General features: G+C 47.3%; 1 protein-coding gene across 1 annotated transcript in view; it reads right to left on the bottom strand.

Annotated features, from left to right (window-relative positions):
- The window catches only part of ABRAXAS1 (abraxas 1, BRCA1 A complex subunit), a 79,556-nt gene that overhangs the window by 21,988 nt on the left and 44,920 nt on the right, over positions 1-12,648 (bottom strand). Inside the window, exon 5 of the mRNA XM_082275822.1 lies at positions 8,994-9,187. Coding sequence (XP_082131948.1) covers positions 8,994-9,187 — 194 coding nt within the window. The remainder of the gene's footprint in view (positions 1-8,993; positions 9,188-12,648) is intronic.

The raw sequence follows: 12,648 nt of genomic DNA, 5'->3' as shown, positions 1-12,648 counted from the left end.
CAGATTTTCAGACAGGACTGTAATATAATATTATGCATGACAGACTCCCTTGATACAAGCTTCCTGCTCCTTCTGTCACTTAAGCCTGGTACACACAGGTTTTTGTTTTTTTCGCTCACCCCAGTGGACTGAACAAAAAAAAAAAAATACTGAGAGTGTGCTGTACTAAGCGATGTTAGTGCAGCGATCTTTCCATTTGTGCCTTTGTGTTCTGACAAGGTGATCCCCCCCCCACCACAATACACTAACCAATGCTTGTTTTTCCTGCATGTCCGGCCGCTATTCGGACTGTGTCCCCCAACTTTATGCTGACCATACACAAACATTTTCATTTTAAGCATTTAAATTTTTCGAATTGTTAGTGGGGTGATATTCTTTTTCAAGCACAGAGACGGGAAAATTCGGCCGAGCAGAAAACATTTCTTGATCAAACTAATTTTCGGACAGTGTATGTGGTTTTTGTTTAGAAATGACATTCATTATAAAATCAAATATTACCACTTGCCTACTGGCACTTTCACCACCTTCCTGTCCAGGCCAATTTTCACTGCTGTCACACTTTGAATAAAAAATACACGAGACATAGAGCTTTTGTTTGGTGGCATTTAAACACCACTGGCGTTTTTATGTTTTTGCTAAACAATCAAAAAATATCAAACATTTCGATAAAAAAAAGGTTACTCTGCTTCAGTCATAACATTTCGTAAAAAACTGAATTTTTGTAAAATCTTACCTGTAAAATTCCTTTCTCTGAGTCCTCCGACAGTCGCCGCCTCTTCATATTCGTCACATATGGGGTATTAGACTTTGCTCCGAAGGAGTAGCTAGGCAACAGAATATGTTAACATTAAAGCTTTTAACATATCCCACCCTCAAGGGGTGGTCCCCTCAGTCAATACCCTCCTACTTCCTGCAACCATATCTCAGTTTTAGTGGAATAGCAGTAGAGTATACAACCAAACCCCAAAAGAGGGGCGGGGGCGGCGACTGTCGGAGGACTCAGAGAAAGGAATTTTACAGGTAAGATTTTACAAAAATTCTGTTTTCTCTTACGTCCTCCGACAGTCGCCGCCTCTTCATATTCGTCACATATGGGGACGTCCCAAAGCAGTGCAAACATGAGGGGTGGGAAACGCATCCGCGCCGAAAAGGCAACGCAGTCTCCGCATCAAAGAAAGGAACCTTACCAAAGGAAGGAAACCAGCTGGGCAACAGGAAAAAACAAGTGCTCAACAGGAGCAACAACCCAGGAAAAGACAAAAAAACCAGGGGATACAAAACTTATCCCAACAGCCAGAGGTCCCCAACAAGGGACCCTAGGGAATTGCCGCACTAAGAACCTTGCGGCCAAAGGAAGCATCCGCCGATGCCTGAACATCTACTTTGTAGAATCTTGTGAACGTGTGTACGGTCGACCAGGTCGCCGCCTTACACACCTGGGCTACAGAAGCCCCATGACGACAGGCCCAAGACGTACTCAAAGATCTAGTAGAGTGCGCCTTCACAGGCACAGGGGGAACCTTCCCCTGCAAAGCATAGGCCTGTTCAATGGTCTGCCTGATCCATTTGGCGATGGTAGAGGCCGAAGCCGCCATGCCCTTCCGAGGACCCTCTGGAAGAACAAACAAGGAGTCCGTCTTTCGAAAAGACTCAGTCGATTTAAGGTAAACCCTTATCGCCCGAACAACATCCAGAGAATGCAATCTCACCTCCTTTGGATGTTTAGGCTTCGCGCACAGCGAAGGTAAGACAATATCCTCATTAAGATGGAATTCCGAAACTCGTTTCGGAAGAAAAGAAGGATTAGGTCGCAAGACCACCTTATCCAAATGAACAACCAGGTACGGAGACTTGCAGGACAAAGCTGCCAGCTCCGACACTCTGCGAGCCGAAGTGATCGCCACCAAAAAGGCGACCTTTTTGGACAACATAGACAACGAGATCTCCCTGATCTGTTCAAAAGGAGCACGTTGCAACACAGACAGAACGAGATTCAAGTCCCAAGGGGGCAAAGGATCCCTCCTAGGAGGAACCAGATGCCGCACACCCTGAACAAAAGTGCCAACCAAGGAGTTGGAAGCCACGGGACGTTGAAACAGAACGGCCAGTGCAGACACCTGACCCTTTATCGTAGCCAGCGCCAAACGCTGATCAACACCCGTTTGAAGGAAAGACAGCACACGGGAAACCGAGTACGTGCGGGGTGAAAACCCCCTGGACTCACACCAGGCAAAATAGGCCTTCCAAGTACGGTAATAAACCTTCCCCGAGGAAGACTTCCTCGCGTTGATCAAAGTATGAACGACCTCTGGAGAGAGACCCTTCTCCTTCAGGACCTCGGTCTCAACAGCCAGGCCGTCAAAGGCAGCGACTGTAAAGCAGGATGGTATATCGGTCCTTGAGACAGTAGATCGTCTCGAAGAGGCAGACGCCACGGGGCGTCGACCGCCAGATTCACGAGGTCTGCGTACCAGGACCGGCGAGGCCAGTCCGGTGCCACAAGAATCACCGTGCTGCGTTCCGAGTGTAACCTGCGAAGGAACCTGGACAGCAACTGAATCGGTGGAAACGCGTACATCAGCCTGTACTGATGCCACGGGGCCACTAACGCGTCTGCCCGAGGGTCGCGCGTCCTTGCCACGAACCTTTTCACCTTGTTGTTGAGACGAGACGCGAACAGGTCCACATCTGGAAGACCCCACTTCGCGCACAACATCTGGAAGACAGCCGGGTGGAGAAACCATTCCCCCTGATCCAGGGTCTGGCGACTCAGATAGTCCGCCTGCCAGTTCCCCACCCCCGGAATGTGAACCGCCGTTATCGCCGGGACATGAGTCTCGGCCCAAGACAGAATGTCGGCCACTTCTCGAGCCGCTCGGGCACTCCTGGTGCCCCCTTGGTGGTTGATGTAGGCCACCGCCGTGGCATTGTCCGTCTGCACCCGAACCGGGCAGCCCTGCAGCCGGTCCGTCCAGCGATGAAGACAGAGACTTATCGCACGCAATTCCAGAATGTTGATCGGAAGGGAAGACTCCCCCTCCGACCAAGTTCCCTGGGCGGATAGAACGCCCAGAACACCACCCCAGCCCGACAGGCTGGCATCCGTGGTGATCACCGTCCACGAGACAGGACGAAACGACTTGCCCCCAGACACCAACGGGGACTGGAGCCACCACAGAAGGTTTCTTCTGGTGCGATGACTCAACAAGATTTGAAGATCCAGAGATTGAGGTCGCCCGTCCCACCTGGACAGGATCTCCGCTTGGAGACCCCGCGTGTGAAACTGGGCGAAGTGAATCGCCTCGAAGGCCGAGACCATCAATCCCAGACATATCATGCACGTCCGCAGAGACGAGTGCGGAACGTCCCTGAGGGACCTGACTTCCTCCTGAAGAGTTCTGAGTTTGTCTTCCGGCAGGAAGACCTTCGCCTGCACCGAGTCCAGAATCATTCCCAGGTAGGGAAGACGAACCGACGGACTCAGTGTCGACTTTGGAAAATTTATCGTCCAACCAAACTCCTGCAGAGTTTGCATCGTGACAGACAGGTCCTTCTCCAGACCCTGGCTGGTCGCAGACCGAACCAGAATGTCGTCCAGATACCCCAGGACAGAAATGCCCTGGGCCCTCAATAATGCCAGAACCGGTGCAAGCACCTTGGTGAAGACCCGCGGAGCCGAGGCGAGACCAAAAGGCAACGCCACGAACTGGTAGTGATCCTCCGCAATGGCAAATCGAAGGAACCTCTGGTGACCCTCGAAAATGGGGATGTGAAGATACGCATCCTTCAAATCGATGGAGGCCATGAATTCCCCCGGAACCAGGGCAGCCACCACCGACCGCAGGGATTCCATGCGGAACTTGCGAACCCGCACAGAGCGGTTCAGAGCCTTCAAGTCCAGAATTGGACGAACCTTGCCCTCCTTTCTGGGCACGGTGAACAGATTGGAATAAAACCCCCGAAATCTGTCCCGATGAGGCACCGGAACCACCACTCCCTGAGCCCTCAGGTCCCGCACCGCCAGGTGCAGGTCCCGCAAACGCTCTGGAGACAGCTGAAGATTTGAGGGAAAAAATCTGCTCTCCGGCCGAGAGAGAAACTCGATCTTGTAACCAGATCGAACGATCTCCTGAACCCATCTGTCCCGCACACGGGCCAACCAGGGCTGAAGAAAACCGAGCAAGCGTCCCCCCACCCCAAAACTGGGTGAGGGTGCCCCTTCAGGCCGAACTGTTATGGGCTGCAGATCCGGATTGGCCGGACTTCTGTTTCCCAGACCAGGGCTTCTTCTGAGAGCCTTGACCTTTGAACGGCTTGCCCTTGTAGTGCGGCCGAAAGGCACGAAAGGACCCCTGAGGGGGACGAAAATTAGCATGCTTCTTCCCAGAAGCCCCCTTAGCCTTGGGGAAATGGGGCAAGAGAGTGCTCTTACCTCCGGTGATCCCCTTAATCCACACATCCAAGGACTCCCCAAAAAGGCGAGACCCATCATAAGGCAGATTGGCTAAGGTCTTACGTGAAGATTGGTCCACCGACCAACATTTTAACCAAACCAGGCGGCGAGACAACACCGCCACGCTGTGCACACGTGCAGCCAACGGAACCAGGTCCAGGTCCGCATCACACAGATACATGACACCTTGGTGTATTTGATCCACCATATCCAGGGTCGCCGGCGAGGCCGAATCGGCCACTAGGACGCGCCTAAGCATCTGCGTCCAACTTGCGATCGCCTGGGCCGCCATGAGAGAAGCAAACAGAGCCTTAAGCATAGAACCCGTAACAGAATAAGTATGACGGGCAAGAGACTCCAATCTCCTATCCGTGGCATCACGGAACACAGGGGAATCCTCTGCAGGAATCGCAGTGGCTTTGTTTAAAACCGCAATTGCGTGATCCACTGGGGGAGGCACACACCACCTTTCATCAGTGGAAGGCGAGAAAGGATAACGCAGCTTGAATCTACTTGGTACAGCAAAAGGTTTGCGCAGATTGCGCCATTGTTCCTTAACAGCGCGCTGAAAATCATCATTGCAGGGAAAAACCTGCGGCGTCCTGCGTTTTCTCTGCGTCCCATAAGCCGCCAAGGCGGCGGGGACACACACTTCATCCTGCAAACGCAGCGTTTGCTTTATGGAAGCAATCAACTCATCCATACATCTTCAGGCGAGCCAGGGGGAGAATTATCAACCCCCTCAACTTCAGCCTCCACCTCGGACCCCACTAGATCTAGGGAGGAGCGGGACCCCGATAAGGAGGCCCCCGCCATAACAGCCCCATCACCTTCACCCTCAGAATCAGAGGAAAGAGCAACTCTGGGCCTTTTAGTAGATTGAGCAGCCACCAGCATCTGTACCTGAGCAGCAAGGCCAGCCACAATAGTGGCTAAATCCCCCCCTGGGGGGGAAACAGCGGTCCCCTGGCTTTCCACCAAGGCGGTAGGAAATTTGCCCTCCTGAGAATCCATTGCCCCTGTAATGCCGGACAATAAAGGGTTAACTGCCCCTTTAAGCAAGCGCGGCAAGCGCAGCCCACCGCACCACACTCAAGCACAATGAGACCCCCACAGGGAATATGCAAACTGAACACAGGCAATGGATAGCAAGAACAGAAGGATAAAACCTGAGGAGACCCTCGCCGCTGCTGCTGCCTCGATCGGTGTTCCTGGAAAGAGGAAGTGATGCTGCCAGGGCGCTCTATGAAAGCCTATGGAGGCTACAAGAAAATGGCCGCCATGCATGTAAAACATGCGGCCGGAGCGAGTGTAGGCAAAATGGCGCCGTTTGGCGCCGAAACCGCCGCTCCACATTGCAGTATGCACACGTGACATTCCTGTATAGGAATACATGTCAGATCGCCGCAGCGATCGCTGTATATGCCCAAACATGCCAAAAAAACATGCCCCACAGCACACAGCTTCTCACACTGACCAGGCTGACACACACAGTGTCACACAGCTCCCCCCCCCCCCCTTGCAGCCCACAGCATGCAGCCGAGAGATAGGGAGACAAGCAGTGTGAATAGAGGCAGGTTACACAGTCCCAGACTGACACCCCCCCCAGACAGACAGGTCCCCACATAGATACACTTACCTCTCAATGGCGTGGGGGACCCGCACAGGCGAACAAGCCGCTGCACATGAGGCAGGGAGAGTCGCAATTCAAGACGCACAAAATGGGGGTTAAGAAACCGCACAGCGTCCAGTGAGGTAGCCACCTCACCAATCATCCCTGCACCGAACAGGGATGGGTCGTTCACTGTGCCAGGAGCGTTACCTGGCTGAACGCTCAATGGCAGGCTGGGAAGCCACTGACCCACGACCTGCGACCAGGGGGATCAGCCCGAGACCCAGCCCGCATGATCCTCTTCATCAGAAGAACTAACTAACGCTGACAAAAATAACAGCTAAGTAAAGGTAGAGAGAAAAACTCAAACAAAATTTCAAAAAGAAGAAAGAGTCTGGGGCAGAAAGCCCCAGCACAGAAAAAGCCAGCCACTCCTGACAAGCTAGACATTAAAACTGAGATATGGTTGCAGGAAGTAGGAGGGTATTGACTGAGGGGACCACCCCTTGAGGGTGGGATATGTTAAAAGCTTTAATGTTAACATATTCTGTTGCCTAGCTACTCCTTCGGAGCAAAGTCTAATACCCCATATGTGACGAATATGAAGAGGCGGCGACTGTCGGAGGACGTAAGAGAAAAGTAATTTTTCTCCTGAGGTGCGCTGAGGAGACTGCACTGAAAGGTGGCACTGGTGGGCACTTTGGGGCTGCACTGATCATCAGGACACTGATGATCAGTGCCCTGATTATCAGTGTAGATGTTCCCTGTGTGGATGCGTCGGTTAATGGCTCACTTCCCTGCTGTCAGCGTGAGGAGGGGATTGCTGATAATCAGCTAATTCTGTTTACATTGTGGTCAGCTGTGACTGCACACAGCTGATCATGTAGTAAACAGCCGCCATGATTGGCTCTTTGCCACGATCTGTGATCAGCTGCGTCTGAGGGACGCAGAGATCACAGATCACTGCCAATGAGTGCCGCGGGGGCACACAGGCAACGCGAGCACAGGATGTCATATGACGGCCTTCCGGCCAACTGCGACTGCGCTGCTGCCGTCATTTAGATATAGCGTGGTCATAAATAGGTTAAAATCAGGTGAAATTTTCAAACATTTGTTTGTTCATCGAATGCATAATTCATTTTCATACAAATCTGTGAACGAATAATCTCATACGAAAATCGATATGTGTATAGCCAGCATAAGACAATTAGTAGAAGCAGCATGCTTTTTTTTTTTTTTTTTTTTTTTTAAATCACCTGTCATGATGGGCTTAAAAAAAAAACAAAAAAACTAGCCCTTTATAGTACGAAAACAGCAGATAATCCCTTTTATATTAAAGTAGTACTTAAGGCTGAGACTTTTTTGCATGGATATAATAATTTTAAATATAATGCACAATACTGGTAACCCTTTAAATGCAATTGTAATGCCTTATATTACCTCCAGTCTATCAGCCTCCACCTTCTCTAGGTTCAGATGCTGATCCTCCCTGCACAGAGCCCCTAAAGTGTAAACAATGGCTTTTTTTTTTTTTTAAACAACAAACTTGTCATACTTACCTGCTCTGTGTAATGGTTGCACACAGAGCAGCCCAGATCCTCCTCTAGTGGGGGTCCCCCACTGGCGTATATGGCTCCCCTATAGCCAGTATAGTCTAGAGTGTCCTTATAGCAAGGTAAAAAAATAAATTTCTGCTTTTAGAATCACTCACTTCTGCTGCTCCAAGGACTATATGTCCCATGAGGCATTGCTCCTCACATTCACAGGCACTTACGTGTATGGACAGTGTACTACTGAGCTATATGTGTGCTGCACTGTGTATCCTGACATGTATGGATGGTATACTGAACTGTATATGTGCTGCACTGCATTTTCTGCTATGTAAGCAAACAATGTATTCTGTATGCAGGCCAACTAATTGGCTGACCAACTGATTATGAAAATAGTTGACAACTATTTTCATAATCGATTAGTTGTTTCAGCCCCAATACATTTTTTTTCTTATAATTTTAAACTAAACCCGTGTGTATGGAGGCCTCTTTTTACGTGGCTGTCATGCTGATCATGCTTCAGTACTTTTGTAGTCACGGACCCCCGAAGAAGCATGCATTTTAGAAGTTATCCGTCCTTGTATCCATGCTTGTTCTCTATCAGTGACAAAGTAATAAAGCCATCTGACCAGCAAAACAGCCAGGCACCTAGCACAGGTATTCTATAAGTGCATGAGTACAAGTAATGAGAGGCAGCAGGATGCCGATCCTTAAAGTGGTTCTAAAGGGATTTTTTTTTTTACCTTAATGAATTCTCTGAGTGCAGCCCTCCAGCACATTTTACCTACTTGAGCCCAATCTTGATCCAGGACTATAAATGAGAACTGCGGCTCTCTCCACTCTCTCCCTCCATATAGGCTCTTGTCTTCCGCTGCTGTCAATTAACACCAGTGAGAAAAGAGTGTAGCTGGGGAGCGAGCTTGCACGAGTGCTCCCATAGCAAGTGGCCTGCTATGGTGGGCACTCTGCAGGGAGGAAGGCGCAAGGAGCACCAGCAGGAGACCCCAAATGAGGAAGATTGGGGCTAATCTGTGCAACCATTGCAAAGAGCAGGTAAGAATGATAGGTTTGTTATTTTTAATAAGATTTACAATCAATCACTTTAACAACTTGGGAGCTGCCAAAATGTTACAACAGTCACAGTGGGTGATGACTAGGAGAAAAGCTATTCTTCTGACTGAAACAGAATGGAAACATCACCATGCTCGCAAGATGCTCTTAAACAAAGTTAATTGACTGGAGTTCAAGGAATGCTGTATATTGTGGCACCAATTTATGCACAGAGAATGACTTAGAAATAACATACAATATCAAACACTATTGTTACGCACACACAATTCTTATTGTTCGCATAAGAAAAAAAATAAACAGAACTTGCCTGTCTTGGGGTTTATGTAAAGCATACTCCATGCGATGGGTTGATTCTTTCATTGTTGTACAATGTGAGGTGACTAACAAAAATACAAGACCTGGATTTGAAAGGCTGCTTTGCAAGTTTTCATGTAAAAGTTTCTCCCTTAGAGTCATTGTCTGACTTGTGTTATCTCGAAACTTGTACCATCCAATTACATCCTGTATTAAAAACAAAGAAAATAAAGAGGGGAAAAAAAACAGTAATAGAAGAATAATTACAAGTTAGCATCATAGTTCACAAATGTTAAAGAGGAATTCCAGGTATGGATGTTTTATACAGCTTGGACCAATGTACCTTTGTATATATATATCATACCTGGCTGATGCCCCTGGAAGCTGAAAATTATTGAAGTAGACACCACATCTCCAGTGATCTACACTTGCTTCTGGGTCCCAGGCTGAGCGGCTGCTCTGCTGCATTCTAAACAAGTCAGCTGAGCATCGGTCAGAAAATGCTTTGCATCTTTTAAATAAATGCAAAGCATTCTCTGATTGGATTGATCTCTGAAAGAGTGCCATGACCGCCCCACCTCTCCACCTTGTCCATTCAGTCAATACAAAGAATTCTCTGAATGGCGTCCGTCCTGAGTGAATGACCTCCTGTGTTAAGAATGCAACATGGTAACCAGAAGCATCAGGCAGGCAACACACGGTACATAGACCTGGAATTCCTCTTCAATGCAGAAGACAATACAGTGATCACTACTCCATAAAAAGGTTGAAGCTCTGCTTTTGTAAAACATAGTAAAATGAGTTCCCTTCTTTAGTGCTATTTGACTACAGATTAAAATACAACCCCACAATGACTTCCATGGTACACAAAAGTATTAAGAGTTCATGTTTAGTATTTCCATAACTATATGCCTGCAATCATTAATATTTAGAGTAAGAATACCATCTCTGGAGTTCTGATTTTGAGCTCCTTTTTTTTTTCCCCCTTAAACGCTTTTATTGGAAACAGGTACAGTGTGTTACAAAAGATATTTGATTTTTAAGACTTTGTTCTAGAGGTTTTGTGTTGGCCATCAAATCCTCAAGCATCTACCTTTCTGTGATACATATCCTATATAGAGTGGTCTACAGTAAATCTCACACCTAGTCAATGGGAGCCAGTGGTAAAGAGTTCCCTAATGTGTAAAACTATACTATACACCCATCCACATTTACCCAAGTGGGATTTTAAGGGCAAATACTATTTTCTTCTTCTTGGACCCTAATGGAGGATTTTTGTGTCATCTACATTCTTCAATAAGAAATCTGCTTTACTGGCGAATTACTGGTTTATTTAATGATTCACCACTGACTGCTTATAAGGAAATTATAGAAAGCCAATATTTAATATTTAGAATGAACCTTCATTGGAGCTAGGTGAAGTAATAGTAGGCTTTCCTTCTCTCATCACAATCGGGTCTATCTATGCAAGATCAACTTTAGTATTAGGTATACAGCATCTCACTAATAGAAGTGTCTTAACTAGGAATAGACGATTATCGGCAAGGCTTATATATCAGTGGCCGATATGCACTTTCCCCAATTTATCGGCATCGGCCCCGGAACTGGCCGATATTTTTGTGACGTCATTCTGCTTTCTTAGGCCGCCTCCCTCACCTTGGACAGCCTCATCTGGAGTCGGGACTAGTCTCGCGGGAGTGTATCACAGCCATACACCCACCCACAGCAGCCCGGTGCCAGCCACCCACTTCCACAGGCCCTATACCAGCCAGCCACCCACAGGCCCTGTACCAGCCAGCCACCCACCCACAGGCCCTGTACCAGCCAGCCACCCACCCACCACAGGGTGCCAGCCAGCCACCCCCACAGGGTGCCAGTCAGCCAGCCACCACAGGGTGCCAGTCAGCCAGCCACCACAGGGTGCCAGTCAGCCAGCCACCACAGGGTGCCAGCCAGCCACCCACCACAGGGTGCCAGCAAGCCAGTCATTAAGCATTAAAACACAAATGAAAATGTTCAGTACCAGATTTGTGTCAAAAATTGTCTATTTTTCAAAACTTTAAATGTACAAAATATCGGCGCATATCGATACGTTGTGACCAAAATATCGGTATCGGCCCTGAAAAAATCATATCGGTCTATCCCTAGTCTTAACCAAGAACATCATCTCCTACCAAACAGATTAAAACTGTAACAGAAAATGACAAAGAATGTAAGTTTCAAACTGACAAGTTGCTAACATATAGGGGTTGTTTACTAAAACTAGAGTGTGAAATCTGGTGGAGCTCTGCATAGACACCAATCAGCCTCTAACTTCAGCTTGTTCAATTAAGCTTTGACAACAATCCTATAGGAACATTATATATTTCTTTTTAGCAGAGGCCCTAGAGAATAAAATGGAGATCGTTGCAATACTTTTTGTCACACCGTATTTGCGCGACGGTTCTACAAATGCATTTTTTTGAGAAAAAAAAAATACACTATTTGAATAAAAAAAAATAAGAAAACAGTAAAAGTTAGATCATTTATTTTTCTATAATGTGAAAGAGAATGTTATGCCGAGTAAATTGATAGCCAACATGTCATGCTTCAAAATTGCGCACACTCGTGGAATGGCAACAAACTTTGGTACTTAAAAATCTCCATATACAATTTAAAAATTTCTACAGGTTACCAATTTAAAGTTACAGAGGAGGTCTAGGGCTAGAATTATTGCTCTTGCTCTATCAATCGTGGCGATACCTCACGTGTTGTTTGAACACCCTTATACATATGTGGGCGCGACTTGCGTATGCGTTCGCTTCTGCGTGCGAGCTCGGAGGGACAGGACACTTTACATTTTTTATTATTATTATTTATTTTACCATGTTTTATTTTTACACTGTCCCTTTTAAAAAAAAAACAAATTCAACACTTTTATTCCTATTACAAGGAATGTAAACATTGTAATAGAAATAAGCAGGACAGATACAGATACACCTTAATGTGAGAACTGGGGTTAAAAAGACCTTCGATCTCACATCTACAATTAAAAACAAAAAAGTCTTTTTTTCCTGCAAGAAAAAAAATTGGGCCCTTTAAGGACGTTGGGAGGAAGCGACATATGATGTCGCTCTGGTCCTCCAAGGCCAAAGAGTCAAGTGGGGGCCTGCTTGCCCTCATTTGTCTTCCTGCCTAGGACTCCATCGGACCGGATCATTTACCCGGCTACCGACGGCTCCAGTAAGCTGGAAAAACGACCGGGAAATGGCAGGGGGGGGGGTTGGGGGGGTTTCCCCTCTCCCGCCACCCATAAAAGTGATCCTGCTTGGGCCACTTTTATGCCAAAGCGGACCGCCCACCGTTTAAAAAAAAAATACCTCGGTATTTAATGTCAAAGTACCAAAGTAAAAAGTTATAAAATAAGGCAAAATTGATTCTATGTAATTCCATCTGGTAGATTCAAAGCTATAGCAGGATTAGGTTGTATGGAAGTTTTGAACATTTTAGAAGCTAAATCAAAAACTGCCTTCCAAAATTTTGGGCTATTGGACAATCCCACCATATATGGAGTTTGGTGCCAGGATCTGAACAGCCGTGAAAACAAGCTGCAAGGTAAATCGGGATCGTATTTCTATATCCTAGCAGGAACTAAATACCAAACGAGAAAGCACCCTATAATTTGTTTC

Source organism: Pelophylax lessonae (assembly GCF_965119305.1).
Source record: "Pelophylax lessonae genome assembly, chromosome: 1".
NCBI classification, from domain to species: Eukaryota; Metazoa; Chordata; class Amphibia; order Anura; family Ranidae; genus Pelophylax; species Pelophylax lessonae.
This window is presented reverse-complemented; position numbering and strand designations above follow the sequence as displayed.